A 26,111-nucleotide genomic window follows, 5' to 3' on the forward strand; every position below is an offset into this window, starting at 1 on the left:
TCCTTCCTGTGATTAGTTCTGTATTCACATCATTCTCATCCCTGGGCTTATTTCTGATAAATCTGTGGTCCTCGTGATAGAAGAGTGATGGATTTTCTTCATCCTCCTTCCTAAGGGGATGGGTAAAGAGAAGAAGGACATTTGTTAAAAAGAGGTCAGGTGAGGAAAGGTAGCTGGTTCAGGATGGAGAACTATGGGAGTCAAGGAGCCCAGCAGAGATCCTTGTGACATTCACCCTCTGTCTTTTATCACCTGTTTCTCCCCATGAGGACTCTTTCCTAGGGCTCTGGCAGTTAAGTGTGATATGGTTGGGAAAAAAAAAAAAACCCTAACTCAATCTTAGACCGGTGTGATACGGCTGCTAATAAAGCTAACCCAATCTTGGGCTGCATTAATATGAGTATAGTGTCCTTATCACGGGAAGTGACAGTGCCATTGTACTCTGCATTCTAGACCATGTCTGGAATATTGTGTTCAGGTCTGGGTGAAAAAGAACATTGATAAACTGGATCATGTCCAGAAGACGGCAATAAGATAATAGTGAAGGGTCTAAAAATCATGTCATGTGGGGAAATTTAGCCTGAAGGAGAAGAGACAGGCAGAGATAGGGTGGCTGTCTTTTTAGATGGTTGCAGAGCTGTCTTGTAGGTAATTAGCCTGTTCTGAGTCACTCTTAAGAAGGTGGGGATTAGAACCAGTGAGTGGAACTGAAGAATTGTGTGTGGCTCAACATAAGGAAGGGATTTGGAGGAATGAGAGCTGTCCAGCAATAGGACCTGCTGCTTCATGGGGTAGTCAGTGAGTTCTCCAGAGCTGGGAATACTCAACAATAGCTGCTTCATCTTATGTCAAGGGCATTGGATTCTTGTTCTCTGACACTGTGTAGATTACAGTGCCACTGGCCCCCATTTTGATCTTAGGCACCCCTTCTCTGAGCCTTAGTTCCTTCATTAAAATGAGAGGGTTGGACTGCTTGGGGTAGTAGCTCACATTTAGCTAGCTGGATAGATAGCTCTTTAAGGTTCACAAACCAGTTTCCCTATAGCATTTCTATGAGGTAATTAATATAGGTATTACCACCCTGGTTTTACAGACAAGGAAATCAAAGCCCAGGAAGTTTTTTAAAAAATGACTTGCCTTTGGTCACTTAATGACTGACCTGGGATTTGAACCCACATCTCCTGACTCAGAACTTCTTATTCTTTCCACTGTGCCATAATATTTCCCTCGGTATATCCCTGAGGCCGCACTTAACTCTAACATTCTTTGGTACTTTCTTGTATTCCTTGGTTGACACTCAAGTGTTTTCCAGAGCCCCCCTGCCAACAGGGTTATCCACACAAGTTCATTTCCCAAATGCCTTGGCACAGTGGGCCTTCTCTTCACTGCCATTACTCTCTGCTTGCTCCAGGGGAACACTGTATTCTCTGAAGCCCTTTGGAGTCTCCCTTACCTTAAGCCAAGATCACCATCCCCTGCCTTTCTAGGTGACAATATTTGGATCTCCCTCAGGCTCTCTCAAGCCAGAATCCTAGCTCCCAGTGGTACCTGTGGTGGCGGGTGGTGGGGGGTCAGGCCAGAAGGAGGCTGTTCTTGTAGCAAGATCTCCAATTCAGTGCCGATGCCACCTGCAGGTTTTCCTCCCTTTTCTTTCTTTTCCCTACTTAGCCTTTATTGGCTAGAATCACACAACAGTTGGACTGTGAAGCCTTCTGTGTTTTCCTCACACTGCGTCTAGTGCCTTCCTGGTCTAGCCTGGACAGCCTTCTGTCTGCCCCTTTCCTCTCTTTTCTCTTAGCCTTAGAAAAGGATGCCATGCCTGGATTTGGGATTAGAGGCCCCAGATTTGCATCACATCTCTGCTCCTTACTATTGTTTTGACTCTGATCAAGTCTTTTCCAGGTCTCTGTTTCTCAGTAAGATGAGAAAGTTGAGCTAGATGACCCATCCCTAATGTCCCTTTCCCCTTTCTTTGCCCCTGATCTAGCTGAACTGTCTGGCACAGCATTCAGACTAAATGGTCTGCTGTTTCATGTGACCTGACCATACATGACCTCACCATCTTGCTCTGAGATGGCTGTCCACCCTCCTGTCCTCCCTCTGACTGCATCTCTAACCCAGCTCTTCCACTCCTCTTACTATTCAAAACTAGTACCTGGTCTTTCCTGCCAACCTATGGAGCCAGTTCTTCTGGCCATCATAAATCATTAAGAGCTGGAAAGAACTTTGGAAGTCTTATCTAGTTGAAGTTTTTACTGATGAAGTCTAAGGCTCAGAAAAATGAAATCATTTACCCATTAGTGACATATGAGTTTGCCTGTAGACCGTCAGACCACTTACGTGGATAGAGGATCACATGCTGGCCTTGAGGTCAGAAAGACTCAAGATACTACATGTATGACCCAGGGCAAATCAGTTAGCTTTTCTCAACCTCAGTTTCCTCATCTGTGAAATAGGAATAAGAAAAGCACTTACCTCACAGGGGTTTTGTGAAGATCAAATATGCAGTGCAATGTAAATATTAGCCACCAGCTTTTTGTGTTTGATTGTGACACATTTGTGAGACTCCACAGAAGATGTCATAACTTGCTTCCCCTGCCTACCCCCACCAGGGAGATATGTACAGATTTATAATACTGTATGTACAAAGCCATGTACTTATCTCTGTGCCAAGAGAAAAGTGAAAGGTTATTTTTTCAGATGATCAGCCTGGGCTTTGCCAATGACCACAAATGTCAACAGGACAAGCGAGGCAAAGGCAGCAAGGAGGGCCCAAGGTCCCCTTTGTGCGCAGTCCGTGCGAGGCTTCAGAAAAGAGACACAGGAAGGTTAGCTCTAACCTTGGAGACCTTAGGATCTAGTTGGGAAGAGAAGAGTACAGGCCAACACAAGACATTGGGTGGTGTAGGAGTTCAGAGGAGAGAGCAATTAGTCTACAGATTTAGATAATCTTAAGATCTCTTCCAGTTCTAAAACGTTCTATGATTCTAAGAAATGATTACTGAACATTGCTAGCCTGGCAGACCTCTGGAGGCATTGGCCTGGCTGCCAGCTGTCAACAGTCCCTGGAGGTTCTCTTAGCCCTGGCCATTGGGTGAAGATTTTCCCCCAACTTCCCCTGACAGTCCTGCACGGCTTTGGGCTGAAGCAGCAGGAAGTGGCTTTGTCTCAGAGTCTGCAGGCCACACTGAGGGTAGCAGCTGGTTCATGAGCCTATCTTGCCCTCTCCTGCTCACCAATGGCTGCCCTGTGTAATGCAGCTGAGAACAGTTGGCTTCAGGCACTGTAGGATGGTGAGTCACCCCCCCGCCCCCTTTGACTCCAGAGATGCCCAGAGTCTCCTGGTGTTGCCAAATCAGCCGGGCAACTTTCTGTCCCAGCAACTAAGTTGCTTAGTCAGCAGATCATGGTCTCTCCGCCCCACCCGTGCCCCAGCACATACATTCCCTCGACCCCCACCCCCCCCCCACACACACACCCAGTGACCACAAAATCTGGCCAAGCTGGTGCTGGGAGGCCGAGGGGGAAGTTCTGTGTAAGGAACTTTGGGAAACTGTGTGGAAGGCATAAGAGGGTTGTGTCTGAGGGAACAAGGTCATGCCCCAGGGAGCAATGACCACCACCACACTATAGGACTTTAATGGCAAGGTCTAGCAGAGGGGATTTTAACCTGAGGTCCACAAACTTTAAAAAAAAAAACAAAAAACATTTTGATAACTTTATTTCAGTATAATTGTTTTCCTTTGCAGTTCTATGTGTTTGTATTTTGGGCATTTAAAAACATTCTGAGGAGGAGTCCGCAAGTTTCACCAGACCACCAAAGGGGTTCATGACACACACAGAAATCAAGAACCTTTGTTTTAGAGGACAAAGGGTCGAGAGGAGGGAAGACGCACAGGGCTCAGGTCAGATGGGAACCACTCAGACTGTGCTGCTAAGGGGCCCAATCAGGGAGCCAGCCCAGCCCCTGGGGTCCTTGGGTAGCTGTTGCCAAGGCCCGGCCCCTCTGCTTTCGCTCTAGTGTGGCCATCCGCTGAGTGGAGCAGCCAGCTCTGCTCCCCATGGAGATTTTGATTGCAGTCTTCCAGGACTGGGTGTGGTGGGCTTTGCACTCCTTCTCTGGGCCAGGTGCCTTTGTCACTCCTGAGGGTCATGTAGGGTCCCTCCTCCCCACCCTGGATTTGGAATGAATCACTGTAGGCTGGGATCCCGTATTGGGTTTCCCTGCGCTTCTCTGGCCCCAGGCAGACCCTCTTGCTCCCTAGCCACAGCAGTTGTTTCTGGGCAGCTTGGCTAGGGTTCTGTGGGAGTCCTGGAGAGCAGAAAAGGTTCAAGGAGGCTCCAGTGACTCATCTCTGCACCACTTGGCTGGCTGCTTTGTGTTTCCTGGGATATTCAGGGGGAGCCACAGTCCTGCTTCTAGCCCTATCTGTTTGAGATCAGTCAGCCAGTTAGTCCACAGTGATTTAGCATATACTCAGCCTTCACTAGGTTTAGTAGGGATTAAAATCAGCAGAAAGTCCAGATTCTACTCTCAGGTAACTTACAATGTAGCCAATGATAAGATTAATATACATGAAACAGTGATAAAAGAGAAATCATATTTAGATAGCACTTTAAGGTTTGCAAAATGCTTTCTCCTCTGAAATCTATAAGGTAAATAGTGCAAGTAGTATTTTCCCTATTTTACAGACTAGGAAACTAAATCTATAAAAGGTTGTGAACCCACATCTAGTATAAATGTCTGAATCAGGATTTGAACCTCAGCCTTCTAACTTAAAGTCTAACATTCTACTATATTGTGCCCTCAGTTCAAAGTCTTGCTCAAGGCTTACTACTATGTGGCTTTGGTCAAATCACTGTTCCAGAGTCTGAGTTTTCTGATCTGTAAAATGAAGGGGTTGGATTAGATGAGCTTCTAGTAAATGAATGAAGAAGCATTTGTAAAACACTAACTGCGTGCCAAGCGCTGTGCTGAGCACAGGGAACACAAATCATGGAACGCCAGCCAGTCAGTCAGTGCTCTCAAGGAGCAGATACTAACTGGGGGAGACGATGCATACAAAGAGGTTCTGCTGTGGGGCAGATGGAAGGGCCAGGAAATCCCTGGGGCACATCTGAGGGTCGGAGGGCAAAGTCCAGGCTTAGGTTCCATCAATCGCCCAGATGGCAGTGAGGTCTGCAGGGTGTAGAGGGCAGTTCTTAAGAGCTGGAAAAGTCCCTGTGAAATTTATGGGATAAAATGCTGGACATGGCAGTACTGACTGTGAGTGCAGTGTGAGCTCTCAGGGAGAGAGGTTGGTAGAGACCAATGTCATTAGGGAAAGCTGTTTAGGGAAGGCAAGACTTCAGTTCTTTTATGACATTGAAGTAGGATTTAGCTAAGTAGAAGGGAGCAGGGGACCCCAAGCAGCTTGGCTGCCTTGTAGCCAAGAGGCCAAGAGTCACCAAAGTCAGGTGTCTGTGGTCCTCACAGACATTGCTAGGAGGCTAGCTTATATTCTGCCCATTTTAAAGAAGAGAATAGTGAGGTTTGCAAGGTAAATGGTAAGTGCTCTGGGCCTGTAATCGTAACAACTGCCCACCCCTTACCCTTACCTTCAGTCATTGAGGGCTTATGTGCCAAATGGCAGGAAGAATAGAGAACTAGAGTGTGTAAGTCCCTCTAGTCTAACCAGAACCTTAATAGGAATCCCTTCTTCACCTGCCAATAAGAGAAAACCCTACCCTTTAAGGGAGCCTATTGCATTTTTGGTCATCAGAGGCTTACAGAGAATAATGATGCTCCCACTATGTCGTCTTCTTTTTTTTTTTTTTTTTTTTTGAGTAAATATCCCTGGTTCCTTCAGCTGATCCTGTGTGGCATTGGCAGTCCCTTTACTGTCCTAGTCACCTTTCTTTGGATGTGCTCCAGCTTGTTAGCATCCTTCTCAAAACATGTCGCTCAGAACGAAACCAAACTCAGATGTCTTTGTGATTTGACCATGGATGACTATAGGAGAACTATCTCCTCCCTTGATTGTGACCTCTTTTAAGCTTGAGATTATAGTAGTTTTGGGGGCAGCCATGCCACCCTGTTGACCACTAAAGCCTACAAAAGCCACCAAAGCCCACAAAAATCTTTAGCATTGGTTTGGTTTGGTTTTTTGGTTATCAAATGGTTATCGAACCACACTTTGCCTGTGTTTACTTGCAGGCTTGATTTTTTTTTTAAACCGTCCCCTTAAAGTCTATTATAGTACCACCCACCCTGAGAAATGACACCGTCCTTTCCTTGGTCTTCTTTTCCCCTCTGTCCCCTCCAGCTCCTGTGCATCTTCCACACAGATGCTAGAGCGATTTTTCCAAAGCTTAGGTCTGACCATTTCACTACCCTACTCCAGCTGCAGTAGTTCCCTCTATTACCTCTAGCATCAAATGCAAAAGCCTCTGTTTGGCATTTCAAGTGCTTCACAACCTGGTTCAAACTTGCTTTTCCAAATTCCCAGTTTCCCTTCAGCTATGGATCTTCAGGACATAGTCCCAGGCAGACAGACAGAGGATGGAATGAGGAAGGCTGTAACCTTTATAGATGGGCACCATTTGAATCACCCCATCACATGGTATGAGCAGAGGCATAGAGGGACAACACAGCTGCATGGCAGCGTATGTGGCTGGGCTAATGAAGGCTGTAGGATTCAGGGCAGCTTCAGTGAACAGCACAGGATACTTCTTAGGGGCTACACAGAGCTCATTGGGAAGAAATATGGTGCTGTGTCTTCTCCACGTTGCCCAGTTGGTGAAAATGCTGCATTTAGTGGAATATTTCAGTGTCAGAAGACCTTTTTTCATCTGGGCCTCAACCCTGACACAGCAGTCTTCTTGGCCCCTGTCTGCTCTGATGTCTGGGGCGTTGAGCAGCAGAGAGGAAGAAAGCCTGAGGGACATCATATACTACAAAGCCAGCTCTGCACATTCCAGATCCATTGTTAGTAATGAGGACAGCAATGTCACCATCCGTGGCAAACTTTGAAGGGGCAAGTTTAAACCCTTAAGACAGAAAGTTGGTGGTGCATCACCCAGAGGGAGGACAGGAAAAGGAGGGAGCTTGTCTGGAGGCAGCTGGCTGGCTGGAGGAACTCAAGTCTAAAACGTCATTCTTTTTCTGTTGTTGTTCTTTCTTTTTTTAATAATATTTTGTTTTGGGGGCAGCTAGATGGCGCAGTAGATAGAGCACCGGCCCTGGAGTCAGGAGGTCCTGAGTTCAAATCCGACCTCAGACACAGAGCACTTACTAGCTGTGTGACCCTGGGCAAGTCACTTAACCTCATTGCCTAGCCCCACCCCCCCAAAAATAATATTTTCTTTTTCCCCAATACAGGTTAAAGCAATTTTTAACATTTTTTTTAAAGTTTTGAGCTCCAGATTCTATCCCTCCCTCCCCTTCCCCCCTTCCCTGAGATAGTAAGCAATCTGATTTAGGCTATGTATGTACAATCATTAAAATACCAAAATGTCCTTCTTGATAGCTTCCAGATCATCTTTCTTTAGCTGACTTTGTCTGTTTATGGGATCCTAACCTATCCTTTCTGTGAAGCCTCAGAAATATACTTTCTCAAATTCTAAAGTGTATGCCAGACTGTACCCAACTTTCCTTTCCTCTTTCACAAATTCTAAGATATAATAGTCAGTTAATCCAAGAATCCCACCATGTTTCCTTCATTAGCTAACTCCTCTTTGGTTGGAATCAGGTCTGTTTTAGGAGTTCCTCTCATCAGTTCCTCTACCTTTTGGAAATTATAATTAAAACAAGTCAAGAATTTAGCAATTGCTCTGCTTTAGGCACAGATAACAGTTATTTAGGTAATTTAAGTCCCTCTTCACTGTTAGACCAAGCCTTCATGCTGGATTTTTGTATCTATTTCCCATGTCCTTCATCATTTTCTTCCTTATATCTGGGTAGTCTGTATTGTACATCATTTCGGTTTCTCTGTTGATCTTCTGTCCAATCCTGACACCCCTGGTTGCTGGGTTTCTTTGTATGAGTGTATCATCTTAATAATCAGTCTTGCTCCACCACCCTTCTAATTTACTCTGTTCCTTTTGAATAGTGTATCGCCTCTATAGAAGTATTCCTGTCATGAGTCCCATCCTATCAAATCTGTTATCTATGAGGCCACATTTTCCTCTCTCTGTTAAGCTATCTAGTTATCTTAATTACCCATATTTTGCGCATTTCTTTCTCCTTGGATACTGTTTACTGTGAATTATTGGTCCTTATATTCTTCTTCTGTTATATCTGCTACTTTCTATGGTATTTGACTTACTATGCACATGTGGGCAGTTTTCTTCTCTTTCTCCCTACACGCATTTTCATCTTAAAAGAAGCATGCGACACTTATGTGTGCTCCATCCTTTCTTTCAGGGTAGAGGTTCCCTAGGACCTTGATCATTGAATAAAGTGCCCATTGTAGATGGGGAGATGGAAAAACTGTGGCCAGTGGGATCTACCCACTTCTCCCTAGGGCCTCTGAGTCTGCCACAGTCTAGGCGATCTTTGTTTATACAGCCTTCCCCATTTGTTTTTTGGCTCCTCAAATCTTGGCCATGGCTCAGTGGGTTTATCTCTTTGTGTCTTCTCTCTTCTTGTGTCTCTCCAGTCTCTAGATAATTCTCTTGGTGGTTAGAATCACAGAATTTTGATGCTAGAAAGAGTCTTAGTGATAATATAGTCTAACTCTTTCTTTCTTCCTCTTACCTCCCTCCTGCCTCCATCCTCATAAATGTTTTAATGATGAGCAGACTAAGTCCCACGAGATTTTCTCGAGCTCCTACTTCTAACAATTCATGTTTCTTTAGCATTCTAAACTTTACAAAGCACTTTGCTCACAGCTCCATTATGAGCTGGGTACTGTACTGTTGTCCCCATGTGATTTTTGTTGTTGATCTTTTAATATAAAAGGTACCAGGAATTAATTTTGTTCACTTACGAAAGTGAACGTAAAAATACATTCTTTGCAATAGACAAATGAAGATCGCAACTGAATCAAGTTGGAGATAGTTTCTGAATGTAGGACTGCATTTTCAGGGTTGATTTCACGAAGAAAAATCCTAAGTCCCCCACGGAATAGTTCTATATAAATTCAAGAATTTGAGTTTTTGAAGTCCATATTGGAAGGGACCAAGTCCATACTTAACTCATAAATAGAAGCTATGGATAGAAAGAATGTTCTTTCAATTTCACATTGCAATCATATTCAGAAAAAGACGTTACCCTTTATTTTATGAATTCATCTGTGTTTAGCATTCATGGGATCCAAGAGAGGTTGTTTTTGAGTTGGGAGGAACCTTAGAGATCATCTCATCCAACTCATTCATTTTAGAGATGAGAAAAACTGAGGCCCAGAGAGGTTATAAGGCAGCTGGTGGTCCACAGTGCCCAGACTGCTAGGCCTGGCAATAGGAAGACCTGAATTCAAAGTCAGCCTCAGATACCTAATAGATATGTGACCCTGGGCAAGTCACTCAACCTCTGCCCCAGTTTCCTCAATTGTAAAATGGGGATATTAATAGCATCTGCCTCCCAGGATTTTTTGAGGATCAAATGAAATCAAATTTGTAAAGTGCTTAGCACAGTGCCTGGCACATAGCAAGCATGATATAAAAGTTGCTGCTGTTGTTGTTGTTGTGAGATTATGGGACCAGTCTGAAGGAACTTTAACAGTCATCAAATCCAACCTACCCTGAGGTGCTACAGTGCTGAACAGTGATGTCAGTTGATGGGGACTTCACACCACAGAGGGCAACCATCTTGTTAGGAGATACTTTTTCCATTTTACAAATGAGGAAACTGAGGCTGCACTATACCACTCAGAGTTACACCCCAGCTTCTCTTCTCCGCTCTCCACCCTGGCTATTTGCTGCCTTCCATAACCAGATGCCTAGCTTCCTCCAAAGCCAGAGGGAAAGAGGGCATAGAGGGACCAGGGGACTTTCTCGCCCAGGTGAAGCTATTCTTTGGAGACCCTAGGAAAGGCAGGGAAAGGGGCCTCTGCAGGGCAGCTCCCACAGTGACAACTGGTAAATGGAGGCTGCAGTGGCTGACTTGAAGGACCTGGAGTCACCAGGAATGGCCTTGTCTTGGTGAAGATGAGCCCTGCAGACAGATGTAGCCCAGACTGAGCATGGCTGGAGCAGGCCGCCCATCTGCCCCATGGTCAGGGGAATGCTCCACGGCTGCACTGGCCTGAAAGCAGCTGACTATGGCAGTGCCCAGGCCCTGGGGTACCTTGTGAGTAGCCCTCTCTTGCCAGCTCTTCGTCCAGGTCATGCCAGCTACCCAGGAGTGTTAGCCCAAGGTTCCATGCTGGCCCTTTTTCTCCTTTCCTGCTGTACCATTTCCCTCGGCAATCCCATCCACTCCCACGGATTCAGATACCTCTATACAGATGATGCTGAGATCTATTTGTCCAGCCCTGACCTCTCTCCTGACCTCCGGTCTCACATCTCTGCCTGCCTATTGGACAGTTTGAACTGGATATCTTATACGCATCTGAAACTCAGCATGTCCAGAACTGAATTCATTATATTTTGTCCCCCCCACTCTCCCCTTCTTAACTTCCCTGTTACTTGCAGCCCCCCAGGCTGCTTCTTTGAGTCCTCCTTCTGTCTCATCCCACATATGCAGCCAAGGTTAGGCTTGCAGCCTGGGTGTCATCCTGGCCTCCTTACTCTCTCTCTCTCTCTCTCTCTCTCTCTCTCTCTCTCATCTCCCATGAGGTCACTTGCAAGGTTCTGTCACCTCTCCCACATATGCCCTCTCCTGACTGCCACCAATCTGATACAAGTCCTCATCACCCCAGCTCCCCCCTGAGCTGTTTCAGTAGCTTCTAGTTGCTCTCGCAACCTAAAGTCTCTCCTGACTGTAGTCCATCCTCTGTTCAGCCACCAAATTGGTCTTCCTAAGGCACAAGTCTGACCATATCATCCCCCTATTCAGAAAACTCCATTAGTCCCCTAGTCCCTCCAGGATTACTTAAAAAATCCTCTGTTTGGCCTTTAAAGCCCCTCATAACCTGGCCCCTTCCCACCTGTCCAGACGTCTGACACCTCTTCCGTCCCACATATGTTGCAGTCCTATGACATGGGCCTCCTTGCTGTTCAGTGCAAAAGCTCCTCCATCTCCAGATTCTGGGCATTGTCACTGGCTGGAACTGTCTCCCTCCTCACCTCCCTGTCCCGGCTTCCGTAACGTCCTTCAAGGCCCACCTTCCACAAGATGCCTGTTCTTGTCCTCCTTCATCTTGGTGCTTTCCCTGTGGGACAGCTCCCAATTTATCCCAGATATGTCTTGTTTGTACATGGTTGCATATTGTCTCCCTTATTAGGCTGAGTTCCTTGAGAGCAGGGACTGGTTTTTTGGGTTGTTTTTTGGATCCCCAATACTCGGCACAGTGCCTCACATATGGTAAGTGCTTAATAAATGTGTGTTGACTGTGCAGTCTTCAGGCACTGGAATTCCTAGGCCCTGTCAACCAAGATAGCTTTAAAAATGATTTGTTTTCCCTCTTCTGATGATAGCTGACGAGATTGTAAAATTAAAGTCAGACCACGATGTCTTCCCTCAGTCTGGGGTTCCTCCAAGGCTCGAGTTCAACCCTGTAACAGCAGCTCCATGCAGAGCCTGGGAGAGTCTTGTGGGAGCCCTCATTGAAGACTGGTGGCCCAGGGCAGCAAGCGTCCCAACTCCACAGTCACTTATTTCCTTCTGAGATGTACACTTGGGCCAAAGTTTTTCTTTGTTTTTTTTTTTTTCCCCAAGTGTGGTTTGGTTTTTATTACAAGGAAGTTTCAGCTTGGAGAGCCTTGTGGGAGAATTACTCCATGTCCACTGAGCCAAGCTTGAGGGAAGGGAGAGTCTATTTTTTAATAATGTTCCCAAACTCTTGGGTGCCATACCTGTTTATCGTTTCTGAAGAGAGAGGGGTGTGTGTTCACCTGGAACAGAAGACTGTTCTGGGTGTAGTATTTGTTAATTCAACTAAACAGGTATTTCCTGAGTACCTACTATGTGCTTGGCATTAGGTTAAGTTCTGTGGTGTATACATGAAAAAATTCATTTGAAAGGGATTACAGTACACATACATCATATTCAGGAGTGATTTGCACCTATAGGCCTGGAGCTTGCTTAGAGATTGGGGCTAAAGCTTCAGATGGGACTCAGAGAGCAGGAGCCTGGGCAGGTTCTGGAAACCAAATGGCCAAGAGCCCAGGCAGCGGGGCCATCACTTATTTTCAATCCCCCTGCCCACAGCTATGTTTTCTTGGGGATAAAAAGTCCATTAGGGCAGACTCATTAATTCCCAAGAGGGAAAAGGGAACAGTGGTCTTAGCTGAGCACCAGAACACTCTTTGAGGTTCATTATTATTATTATTATTCCTTATTATCATTATTATTAGCAAACTGTCATGCTCCCCTATCCACTGGGACAGGGTTTTTCTTTTGTAGCTGCCCTCAGCTCCCCCCCCCTCCACCTTAGTAGGATGGCTTAGTGTTGAGAAAGAATCCATTCAGCCAAGCTAACAAAGGGCCAGAAAGACAGCTAGAAATGAGGAGAGATGATGGATTCCATCAGTGAAATAGGGGAAGGATATGTGCTAAGGTGTTACATCACTTGCAAGGAAGATGATTTCCCCAATCCAAGGGGCCCAGATCTTCAAGTTTCTGGTCTTCAGGCAAAGACAAAAGTGTCTTGACCTCGGCAAAGCTGCAGCCCTCTGGGGGCATGACATTCTCCTACTGTGGATTCCCCAGTCCAACATGAATGTGAGAGAGGCAAATCCAGACACTGATAATGAGGCAGCATAGTACAATGGCAAGAGCATTGCATTTGGAGTGTGAAGACCTGAGTCTGAATCCCAGTTCTACTGTTTGGTCTGTGTGTGACTTTGGGCAAGTTACTCTCTAGGCCTAGAGGGGAAAACCCAGATGGGAAACCCTCAGCAATGTTATCCACCCTGGACCCTTTATAGCAGTGGTTCTTAACCTAGGGTTCTTGAATTAAAAAATTGGTGACTATTTATTCAGTATAATTGGTTTCCTTACCAATCCTATATGCTTTATTTTATGCATTTAAAAATATTATTCTGAAAAGGGTCCATATTGCCACCCAAGGGGGTCCATGACACCCTTTGGCAAAGGTTAAGAATTCTTGCTTTAGGGGTTAGGACCAGCTCATAGGTCAGTGCCAGTGCCACCTACAACATTTGAAACTTCTTTCAGGTAATTGAAACTGTCTTATTTTCTGTGATCACCTTTATTACATGGTTGAGTAAGAACTCTCACAAGCTGTAATTGTGAAAATATATCTTATCTCAGTCTCTTTGAATTTTTTTTATGATGTGACTTTTCATATTTAGGTTGTATGTCCATTTTGAGCTTATTATGATATGTGGCATGAGATGTTGGTCTAATTTTTTTTGTCGATTAATAACAACAACAATAATGATGATGATAGTAGCCATATTTATATGGTACCTACTCTGTGCCAAGCCCTGTGCTGAACACTTCTCAAATATTTCATTTGATCCTCACAACTTCTCGGGTGCTATTATTATCCCCCTTTTACAATTGAGAAAATTAAGGTAAGTAGAAGTATAGTGACTTGCCCAAGGTCTCATAGCTAATAAGTGCCAGATTGGATTTGAACTCCAGTCTATCAAACATTTTTTTTTCCTCCTGTCTACCTTCCCTCTCCTTTCTTCCCAACTGGACAAATAAAATTAAAAGAAAACACTTGTAACAAATAACCATGATCAAATAAAACAAATTTCCCTATTGGCCATGTCCCAAAACATGTATCACGTTCTCCATCTTGATTCCATCACCTCTCTGCCATCTAACATTGGTTCTAAACCCTGTTGTCCTTCCCTTTCCCAAGTGGCTGATACTTAGCCCTAGGTAGTTGGTCAGTCAGTCCCAAGCCAGCTCCCCTGTCCCTCATCTGCTGGGGATTCCTAGAGCTGATAGGCTTTGTACGAAGTGCAACCTCTACCCTTAACTGCTCAGGGTCCATTGTGCCTTGCTTTGTGCCTCATGACATTCCCCATACACTGTATGTCATTATTCTTTAGAAGAAGGCTGTGGTGTGTTCTGCCTAGACTCCTTCTGAAGAAGTAGTGTCTACTTTTTTGTCCCTAGCACTGGTTTCCTTCTGCCTTTCCTTTGTAGAATCCTAGAACGCTAAAATCTGAGTTGGAGGGACCCCAGAAGTTATCGAGTTCAAACTGTACCTGAACACAAATTCCATCTACAGTGCTCTTGATAAGGAGTCCTCTTCCACTTGAAGAACAGCAGGGATAGGGAATCACTACCTCTGTTGCTCACAATGTGACCTTACTATGTCATGACCCTTCCTTATTCCTTTAAGTTGGTCACAGAGGAAGAGAGAGCAATACTATTCACTGAAGCTGATCCCTTTAACAGCCCTCTTGATCCCATTGCCTCCTGATGCCCCCAGGGCTTTACTGTAGCAGTCATGCCGTCCTCACATGCATTTATTCTCTCTCACACATTTGGCTTCTAACTGCGTAAAAACATCATCAGTTCTCTGTGATTGCCCACCCTTCCCCACCCCGCACCTTCCTGTGATTCTTCTAGCTCATCAAGCCACCTCCATTTCTCTCCTTTCCTTTTCTGTTAAACTTTTGGGAAAAGGTGTTTCTAGGCGATAACAGAGTAGAAAGAAATACAATCAGCTCTTCCCAATTATGAGCGCATACCTCCAGACAGATCTAGAAAACTTGCCAAACTAAATTCTGATCAGGTAATCTAGGAAAAAAATCAGTGAGTCATATTTCCAGCCCAGGTTGGCGTAAAGAGACAGAAGTCTGCAGACAGAGTCTAGCCAGGAGCAAACTGCAGAGCATTCTAGTGCAGGGAGGGGCTGTGCACCAGGGCAAGAAGTCCTAGAGCCAGCATGGAGGGACCTAATCTCATGTAGCCTGCATGAATAGATAGAGGCCAAATAGCAACTCTTTCACTCACTGTCCAGTTCCAGGTCCCAGATCCAAGGTAGACTGAGGAACCCAGTGGGGTTCTAAACTGAGGAGCTCTGTCAATGGCCCTTGGCTGTGTACCGAGCAAGGAGCAAGTTCAGAACCAAGCAGCAGCTATGTGTCCAAGACCTCAAGAGTGGAGAAAGGTCTCAGACCAAAGTTCTGTCACTCTGAATAAGCAAAGCTTTCCAACTGGCTGGTAGTGGCAGAGTCTACCAGCAGTTTACTGAATATCCGAATGAGGCAAACCCACAGGCATATGGTTCAGACCCAAACCCAGACTTGGTCCTTTATTAGACCACTTTGGGAACATTGAAAGCTTGCAGGTCCCCACCCTGAGCAGTCCCTGAGATCCTGGAATAACACAAGACTGATTACTCCCAAAAGAGTAGCAGCAGGACCAGCCCAGACATTCCCTCCAGAAATATGCAGAGCCCAGCCCAAGGGTGAGTTCCAAAGTCAGCAAGTAGGCTGAAAGAATGAGCAAACAAAGAATCCCACCATTAAAATGGTGACAGGGACCCTTAAGACACAAACACAGAAGATGGAGATGACTCCAAAACATCTACAAGCAAGCAAAAAAAAGGAAAAGATCTACAAGCAAAGCCTTAAACAAAAACACAGCTCAGGCACAAGTTCAGCTAGAATTCCTGGAAGAAATGAAATAAGAGTTAAAAAGGAGTTTGAAATGTTTTTATAAATGAAATGAGAGCACTAGAGAAAAAACCAGAAAATAAATGAGAACTCTTGAAAATGGAATTGGAAAGGGAATTAACAGGTACAAAAGAGGTATAAAATCTTGCCTAAGCAACAAATACTTCCTGAAAAGTGGAATGACAAAGTACAAGTTGTTTATTTCATGAGATAACCAGAAATGTTAAACACAAAATCAAAAGACTGGGGTAGGGTGTGGGGGAGGGGAGAGAAGAAAATGTAAGGTGTCATATTGAAAAAAATAAAATAAAATTGACCTAGAAAACAGATTAAGGAGAGATAATTTAAGAATCATTGGACTACCTAAAAGTCATGACCAAAAAAAGACCTTAGAGCTTTGCATTTCAAGAACTCTTAAAAGATAACTGAAATAGAAAATGTACTGTTCACTTCTTGAAAATAACCCAAAATGAAAACTCCCAGGAACATTATCACCAAAATCCAGAATTTCCAGCTCAAACTAAAAAAAGGCTACAAGCATCCAGAAAGAAAGAATCCAGGACCTAGAAGCTATAATCAGTATCACATAAGATTTAGCAGCCACCACTATAAAGGAGTAGAGATATCCATATTTTCCAGAAGACACAAAGATTTAAGCTTACAACCAAGAATAACTTATCCAGAAAAACTAAATATAATCCTCCAGGGTGAAAAATGGAACAAACAGATGACTTCTAAGCATTCCTGATGAAAAGACCAGAGCTACGTAGAAACTTTGAAGCATAATCACAGAAGTCAAGATAAGCATAAAAAGGTAAATATGAGTGAACAATCATAAGGGACTAAACTGTTTATATTCTAATATGGGGAGATGATACATGTGTCCCTTTTGAGCCCTTTCATCATCAGAGATCATAGAGAGAATCTAATTAGAGGGAAAGTCTAAGAGGGCTTTTGTTATATTTTGAAAATCTTAAAAGAATAAAAGGAAAGGGAGAGAAAATGAAATGCATTAGGAGGGGAAGAGAGAGAAAGATCAGGGAAAATTTTCTCACATAATCAGGGCGCCAAATTAGAAGGCTATACAAACAAGGAGGGATTCGAACCTCACTCTCATCTGAAATGATTAAAGGAGGGAAGAATACACAAATATACACATGGAGCCAGGTATAGAAGTGCATTCCATTGGCGGGCAGTTAGGTGGTGCAGTGGATAGAGCTCTGGCCTTGGAGTCAGGAGGACATGAGTTCAAATCCAGCCTCAGACACTTGACACTTACCAGCTGTGTGACCCTGAGCAAGTCACTTAACCCCAATTGCCTCACTGAAAAAAGAGGAAGAAAAATGCGTTCCACTCAACAGGAAAGCAGGAGGGAAAAGGGAGAAGCAAGAAAGGAGAAATGAAGGACAAAATAGATTGAGTGGAATTAATCCTAGGCAAAACAAACTCTAACTGAAGATGTACAAAAATATTTATAGTAGCTACTTTGGTGGTAGCAAAGAATTGGAAAATGAGGAAGTGCCTCAATTGGCTGAACGAATTATGGTGTATAAATGTGATGGCATATTATTGTGCTGTTAAAAAAAAAAACAAAAAACAAGGGGCAGCTAGGTGGCGCAGTAGATAGAGCACCAGCCCTGAAATGAGGAGGACCTGAGTTCAAATGCGGCCTCAGACCAAACACTTGACACTTACTAGCTGTGTGACCCTGGGCAAGTCACTTAACCCCAGTTGCCAAAAAAACAAACAAACAAACAAACAAAAAAACAACAAAATTGATGAAATGGAAGGTGTCAGTGAAACCTGGGAAGACTTTTATGAACTGATGCATAATGAAGTAAGCCAAACCAAGAAAACAGTTCATACAAAGACAACAGTATGGTAAAGACAAACAACTTTTGAAAGACTGATCAGTGCAATAACCAATTACAATTCCAGAGAACTAATGATGAAGCATACTCCCCACCTCCTGATAGAAAGATGAAAGACTCCAAAGTGAAAAATGAGATTTTTTTTTCAACATGGTCTATGTAGAAATTTGTTTTGCTTGACTATATGTGTTTGTAACAGGAGTTTTGTTTTTCATTTGCAGGGAGAGAAGGCAGATTTTGCTAATTTTTTTAATGGAAAAAAAAAAGTTGTTTATATCCAGTGCTTACACTTTTTTACTATGCACTCACTGTCTCCTCAATCCCTGGAAATTGAGCTTCTGTCTCCAGGACAGTCCCTGACTCATAGTAAAGCCTGTATCAGTTTTGTGTTTGCATCTTCAGCACCTAGCATGGTACCTTGCACATAATACATGCTCTTTGACTGATCTGACCGCTCCACTGAAACGGCCCTTTATAGTCACTTATGAAATCTTTTTTTTTTTATTTTTTTAAAATTATGAACTATAAATCATCAATAAATATGACATTTCTATTTACAAAGAAGGCCAGAAAATAGGGATTGTTTCTGAAACCACTCATTACATATGGCTCTTTTTTTAAATATAGATTAAATTTAGTGTAGTAGTACTACAACATTGTCCTGTTTGAGCCCTCTTCCAAATTTCATTCTCTCTTCTTCATATTTTTCAAATGTTTTATTGAGGTTCTTTTCTTTTTTCCCCCACATCACTGTCACTATCCAAGTCCCCACACTACTCCCCAAAAAAACCCTCCTTTCTAACAAAAATATGGGCAAGCAAAGCAAATATGTATTGTAATGGTCATGTCTAAAAATGTATGTCTCATTCTGCACCAGTTGTTCTTTCCACTAAGAAGTGGGTGGGAGAGATGCTTCATCATCAGTCTTCTGGAGAAAAAACTTCTTAGTCATTGTATTGATCTAATTACGGCACAGCTAAAATTAGAAAGGAAACATCATAATTGATTTTGAAGTCTTTCAAAGTTGTTTTTTTAACCCCCTTTGCAACATTATCATTGTAGAAATAGTTTTCTGGATACTCCTAACTTTTAACTCTGCATCAGTTCATACAAACCTTCTCAGGTTTTCCCAAATATGTCCTTATAGTCAGTTATATACCACAGGGTTTTTTTTCAGCCATTCTTCAATTAATGGCCACCTTCTTTGTTTCTAGTTCTTTGCTATAGCTAACAGTGATATTGTAAATGCTTTTGTATGTATGGGTCCTTTCCTCTTTTATATTTCTTTGGGGAATATTCCTTTTAATGGTGGGTCAAAGAATATGCACAGTTTCATGATATTTGGAGTATAATTCTAAATTGCTTTCAGAATTGTTGGACTAGTTCATCACTCAACCAGCAGTGCATTTGTGTATCTGTCCTCTGACCGCAACCCTACTCCTTTTTTGGTCATCTTTGCTGATCTCAGAAGAGTGAGGGTAGAACCGTAGAATTGTTTCAATTTGCATTTTCCTTATTGCTAATAAGTGATTTGGAACATTTTTAAAAACATAGCTCTTCCCAGCTCTATCTTTTTCCTTAAGAATATCCTGCTCCTACCCTTTGGTCATTTATTTAGTGGAGAATGATACTTGTATATATCTAGTCATTCCCTAGGTATAGTTGACAACCGACCTTTATCGGAGAAATTTGCTGCAAGGATTGGCTTTCCAGTTAATTGCTTCCCTTCTAATTTTAACTGCATGACTTTTGTCTTCTGGGATTCTCTCTCTCTCTCTCTCTCTCTCTCTCTCTCTCTCTCTCTTTCTCTCTCACTCTCTCACTCTCTTTCTCCTCTCTCTGTCTCTGTCATTTAGTCAAGACATCTCGATCCACCTTTGTGACGGTTTTATCCTTCCATTCCCCTGGAGTTTGTTTCTATGACGTTTTCTATCTAGGTAAGATCTCCATTGGGAGGTGATTGTGGTCACAGATGACCTTGTAGTTGTCCAGTGCAATGGCTTTGTCCATTCCTCTTCCATCCTTTGGTCTCTCCACAGCTTTGAATGATCAGTTACATATGCCTTCTGCTGATATCCCTAAGCCCCTCCTTCAGATATATTCAACTTTCTGGCCTTCTAATGTAAATTTGGGACACATCTGTGATTTCATTAACGTAGAGATCTCCCTATGAGGAAACAACCTCTTCTAATACCACATCAGCACCTGCTCTGCAAATGATGATCTTAGAGTTGCCTGGAGCATCGAGGGCCAGCGCCTAGGGTTACATAAGCCATTGCGAATGAGAGATGAGACTTGAACCCATGCATTCCCAGCACTCAAGCCAGCCCTATACCCATTACACCACACTGTCTTGGAGCGTCTATCACTACCAGAATAATCTTTCTTAAGTACAGGTATAGTTATGTCATTCTTCTGCTCAAAACTCTTGACTAGTTCCCAGTTGCCTTTCGAGTAAATTTAAAGTTCTTTGCTTGGTGTTAGAGGTTCCTTTTATTTTAGCAGCACCCTTCCTTTCCAGTCTTGTTTTGTAGCAATTTGGTGGTACAGTGGATAGAGGACTGGACCTGAGTTCAAGTCCTGTCTCAGACATTTAATAGCTGTGTGACCCTAGGTAAGTCACTTAACCTCTCTGCCTACCTCTCAGGGTTGTTGTGAGGATCAAATAAGATGATATTTGTAAAGCACTTTGTAAACCTTAAAGTGCTATATAATGCTTGCTGTAATTATTCTTAGCCATCATTATTATTATCATTTCTTTATGTTTCAGTCAAACTGGACCCTAGCTTGCTCTACATTCTCATACCTCCATGCATTTGCTCAAGGTGCTTTCTGTCAGTCAGTCAGTCAACAAGCATTTATTGGGGGCAGCTAGGTGGCACAGTGGATAGAGCACCAGCCCTGGAGTCAAGAGGACCTGAGTTCAAATCCAGCCTCAGACACATAACACTTACTAGCTGTGTGACCCTGGGCAAGTCACTTAACCCCCATTGCCCAACGACAAAAACAAACAAACAAACAAAACAAAAAAACCAAGCATTTATTAAGCTCTTAATCTGTACCAAGCATCATGCCAAGCTCTGGGGATACAGATAAAAGCAAAAATAGGCCCTTCCTTCTCAGAGCTTACATTCTAATTGAGGAGACGACGTGTACGTACATCAGAATCTACAGGATAAATACAGAGTAGATAGGAGATGACACTAGAGACCTGAGGAGCCTGGATGTGCCCTTCCCCCTCTTCCGCCATGGAGCTCCTCTCCACCTTTACAGGTCTGTGAGGCCTTCCCTGATTTCTGCTCTGTACCACTTGAGGTGGCCTTCCCTTTCAGAACTCACGAAGCCCTTTACTTTGTGACTCTGTGATGGACGTCGTTTTATCTTGCTCACTGCTAGAATCTTTGGGGGAAGGACTCCCATCCTGTCTAAGCTCTGTTTCCTCAGCCCCTCAGAACTTTGTGCAGATTGGTACAAATCAATGCAGCAGATACTGTGTTGTGTCGTGCTATGTGGTTTCTCCTGAGGTGGTCCATTCCGCTTTTGGAGAGGTCGTATGGTTAGAAAGTTTTTCGCCTCTCTGCAACTTCCGGCCACAGTTCCTAGTTCTGCCCTCTGGGGCCAGCCAGAATTAGTCTAATTCCTATTCCATGAGCTCTTATTTATTCCCTAAATTTTCTCTTCTCCAAGCTAAGTATCGTCAGTTCTTTCTTACAGATCCTTCATTTAGTCTCTTATCCTATGCTGAAGGGCAGAATAGAAATGAAAGAACCCCAAGCTAGCAGCCAGGAGTCCTGGATTCTAGTTCTGGCTCCACTGCTTTTGAACCTTATGACCTTGAAATTAACCTCTTTTGACCTTATTTTCCTTTTCTGTAAAATGTGGTGTTTGAACTACAATGAATAACAGAACTTCAGAGTGGAAAGGGACCTCAGAGTCATCTAACCCAACCAATATTTGGCAAAGAATCCCCTCTACAACTTACCTAGCAGATGGTCATCCAGCCTTTGCTTAAAGCGAGGGGCAACCCCCTGTCACCAAGGTTTGTGCTCTGCTTTTGGACAGCTCCATTGATAAGGAAGTTTTTCCTTACACCATGCCTAATGTTGCCCCTTTGTTACTTCCTCCTGCCATCAAGGACCAAGCAGGATACGTCTAATCCTTCTTCCAAGCAATTGCTCTTCAAGCACTTGGTCCCCCATCATGTTGAATGAATGAGCGAAGCACGTGTTCAGCACTGAGGATACAAATAGACAACTGACCTGAAAGCCGTGTCAGAGTAACCTCCAAGCCGGGGCTCTCGAATGTAAGCTCCTGGAGGGCAAGAACTGCATCATTTTCATCTTCATATCCGCAGCACCCAGCATGATGTCTCAGACATGAATGAAGGAGTGAACATTTATTAAGTTTTACTGTGCACCCACTGCTAAGCACGGGGGTACAAACTGAAAAATAAAACAAGGAGAGACAACACCCAGGGAAGGGTTCAGCTGCAAGTCAGGTGGAAAGGTCGCTTCCCCAGGGTGGTGGTCGTGGCTGGGCACATGCTCTTTCCCTCCTGGTGCCTTGCTGCTTCGGCCAGGTGAGCTTCCCTGCCAGCGAGTAGCAGTTGGTTGGCATTTGGAGGGAATGGCTGGGTTCCTAGCCCTCCTGACCCTCTGTAGGATTGTTTCCTGGGATGGTGGCTCTGAGGGCTGGTCTGAAAGCTAGTGGTCCTGTTGGGAGGTGGGCACGGTCTTGTCACCCTCGGGCTCTTGTGTTTGTTTTTGGCAGTTGGTCAGTTGTTGCCAGCAGTGGTAAAGAAGGTGGGCCCTTTCTCCATAATGATTCCTCCCTTCAGTGATGGCTAATGGGGGTTGGACTAGAAGCAAGTGCAGTGGTTTGGGGACACTAATATTCCTAAGACTCTTGAGTTCAGGATCCTGGACTATCTCTATTAGGGTCTGAGGGGAGATGGTGGTCAAAGTGGAGGTGGTGGCTTGGTGTATGCTGCCTCCGGGCTCTCCCTCAGGGTACCTGCCCCATGAGTGGCAGTAAGTTGGCAATTGATGGGGGGAATAGCTGGCTCTGTCTCTCCAAGAGTTGTCTCTCCACTCCTCACCCCACATAGCTATGAGGGCTGGGCTGGAAGTAGAACAGCTGGTGTTTTCTCAAAGTCTTTTCTTCCAGGTTAAATTTCTCAAGGTCTTTCAGTTGTCATATGGCATTATCTTGAGGCCCTTCACCATCCTGTTTTGCCCTCTTCTGGACACCCTCCAACTTATCAATGTCCTTCCTAAAATGTGGCAGTCAACATTGAACCTCTTGTGTTAGGAGACATCATAGACTAGTGAAAGGAGCACTGTCTTAGGAGTCAGGGGACCCAAGTTCAGTTAGTGCCTCTGATGTTCCCAGTGAGACGCTGGGCAAGTCATTGAACCTCCCTGAAACTCAACTGCTTTGTCTTTTTACTGAGGGGCTTGGACAAGATGATCCTTGCAGTTCCTGGCAGCTCTTAATTGATTAGTGATCCCATGATCCTTCTTCTGATGCGGTCTGACCAAGGCAGAGCACAGAAGAACTCGTTCTTTCTTGGCCCTAGACCCTCTGCCTCTCTTAATGCAACCTAAAATCACATTAGCTTTTTGTGTTTGCTATGTATACCTCTATGGAGTTGTAACCCCTTGTTACCCCCAGATCTTTTTCAGAAAAATGACTGGCCAGACAGGCTTCTTACATTCCACCTGTTGGTGTTTCTTTGGATCCTGATTTTGTCTTCTAGCATGTTAGCTGCCCCTTCCAGATTTGTGTCTTCTGAAAATTGGACAGCTATGCCATCTGTACCTTTCTAAAAATGACAGATAGCACAGGACTGAAACGTTTGTTTAAAGCAGCCCAAGCAGGCTCTCCTCCTCTCTGAAACAGAGACTTTCACCATCTTCTCCCCTCTAGGATACGAGATTCTTGTTACCTCACCCAGGGTAATAGCCAGACTGAGAAAGGACAGCAGGGGGGCAGTGCCTGGAGGTCTCATTGCCTCAGGCCTCTCTACCATGATGGCAGTATGGTCCAGGTGGGGGGAGGGGGTTGGTTTTTTAGCACTTAACTGGTAACCCCCACCTTTGCTCTTCCCCAGAACAACATACTGGACCTAACGAGGGAGCCTCTGCCACCCTATGCTCCCTTCCCACCCAACTTGTTCTGGGAAGAGCCTGAGTTCACTAGAATAATAACTCACACTGATGATATTTGTTCAAATACAGGCCCACACTTTCCCCTAAATCTGACTTGTATATAACCTGTCTATGGTCTCTAACTTCGTCCTTAATAGACCTGATAGTGAAGATGGCTTATTTTGGGTGATTTGAAATGGTGAAAGTCGCAGAAAAGCAATGATTAAAACATCTCCTTTTGCGTATTATTAGATTAAAATTTTACAACTTGGAGTAAAAATTGTTTTAGCATGGTAATTTTGAATTTGTCTTTAATATACAAAAATAAGTTTCTTTTCTAGCAGTATTTTACTTATATTTCAAAACCACATTGGATCCTCATGAAAAATCTGTGAGGTACATACCAAAAATATTCTCATTGTATAGATAGGGAAGCTGAGATACAGTGAGGTAAAATGCTTTTTCTCAAGAGCAAAAAGCTAGTAAGTGATAGAGCTGGAACATGAAATTGAGTCTTCTCATTCCCGTAGTGTTTCCGTTCCCCTCCACTGCCCGCACTGTGATGCTGTGTCTCAACTACAAGGCGCTGGTGGGGCCCTCCACTGAGGTCCACTGCCTGGACACGAGGCTTGTTTCTGTGGAGCAGACCAGATCCTGGTCATCTCTCGCCCCTCTGCTGAATGCCCTGAAATCCAATGTATGTGTTTCCCTTCCAGCTACAGCTACATGATCGACAATGTCATCCTGCTGATAACAGGGACCTTGCACCAACGTTCCATTGCTGAGCTTGTGCCCAAGTGCCACCCACTTGGCAGCTTTGAGCAGATGGAGGCCGTGAACATTGCTCAGACACCAGCAGAGTTATATAGCGCTATCTTAGTGGACACCCCACTTGGTAAGTAGTGATCCCCCTGGGCCCTTCCCAGTCTGTCCCATTTGTTTACTTAGGGCCTGGGCTCTCTGATCCCCAGGGTTAAGTCTCCTTCCCCTTCCCATGCTTGCTTTCAGAACGAGGGATGGAGAGGCATGTTTCAAACCCAGAGAATTGAGACTATCTCACTGTGTGATTTGAGGAAGGTTGTGGCCCTTTTCTGGGCCCGTGTTACCTAGCATTTTGCATAAGCAGAGCATCTTAGAGTTGGGAGGGGCCTCAGAGGCAGCTAGAACCCCTCCAGAAAAAGGATCTCCCGTACGACACAGCTCTCAGGTAGCCTTCACCACATGAGGCAACCATTCCTCTTTGGGGCAGTTCTCATTGTTAGAAGGGTCTTCCTCACATCCCCCAATTCCTCATTCTGATTTCTGGGCCGGAACAACACGTCTGATCTCTCTTCCACATGACAAACCCTTAAAATACTTGAAGATGGCTACTGTTTCCCCCAAGTCTTCTCTTCTCCAGACTAAACATCTCTAGTTCTTTCACCCAGTTTGGCAGGATCTTGAGGCCTTTTGCCAGTGTCAGGTTTGCTGTTTTGGGAAGGTCTGCAGCTTGCCAATACTTTTTCTAAAATGGGTTACCTAGAGCAGTACTCCAGATGTTGTCTGATCAGGACAGAGTCGAGAGGAGTTATTAACCACCAGGGTCCTGCTCACGCAGTCTCTCTCAATCTAACCAAACATCGGGGGTTTTGTTTTGCATTCCCCCCCCCCCCACCATCTACCATATCATACTCTTGATTCGTACTGAGTTTTTAGTCCACTGAAGCCTGCAGATCTTCTTCAGACATGTTTCTAGTGTAGTCTCTCCTTCTTCCCCTCCCCCAATCTTTTCTACATGCAAACTTGAGTTTTTGGATCCCAGTGTGAGACTCCATATTTATCCCTGTTAAATCTTATCTTCTTAGTTTCAGCCCAATCTTCTAGACTGTCGAAATTCATTTTGATGCTGATTTTATTGTCCCATATGTTAACTAGCTGTCCTTTCCAACTTTATGTCATCTGCAAATCTGATGAACATATGACATGTATATCTTTGTGTGTATGAACTTTTGAGCAATGCATGACAGCTGCTCATGGATTGTTGTTTGATTTTGACATACTCATAGGAAGTACGGTAGTCTTGAAGAGAGAGTCAAATTTTTTTTTTACTTTAGGGTTTTTTTTTTATTATGAGCTTAAACATTGTAAAAAAAAAAGCATTTCCTTCTGCAGCAGAGAGTATAAAAAGAAGATTGTATATGAAACCATGAGTCTCCAGGTCAGACCACTTGTTTTGTTTTTTTTTAAACATAAAGTTCCGCGTGCTACTTTCATAGCTGTCCTGCTTGTCTGTGCTTCCTTCTGAATTTTTCTCTGCTATCTTTTGTGCATTTTTGTCCCCACTCACTGTGTTTTTTTAAAAATTCCAGTGGCCCTCTTCTTTTGACGTCACTATGGCTATTCTCCTTCTCCCAATTAAAAT

The 26,111-nt window shown here is 44.0% G+C and overlaps 1 protein-coding gene across 1 annotated transcript in view; it reads left to right on the top strand.

The window, feature by feature from the left end:
• The window catches only part of ATP6V0D1 (ATPase H+ transporting V0 subunit d1), a 101,157-nt gene that overhangs the window by 60,858 nt on the left and 14,188 nt on the right, over window positions 1-26,111 (top strand). Inside the window, exon 3 of the mRNA XM_027847014.1 lies at window positions 24,427-24,605. Coding sequence (XP_027702815.1) covers window positions 24,427-24,605 — 179 coding nt within the window. The remainder of the gene's footprint in view (window positions 1-24,426; window positions 24,606-26,111) is intronic.

This window comes from Vombatus ursinus, unplaced genomic scaffold, assembly GCF_900497805.2.
Source record: "Vombatus ursinus unplaced genomic scaffold, bare-nosed wombat genome assembly UNPS02005286.1, whole genome shotgun sequence".
Lineage (NCBI taxonomy): Eukaryota > Metazoa > Chordata > Mammalia > Diprotodontia > Vombatidae > Vombatus > Vombatus ursinus.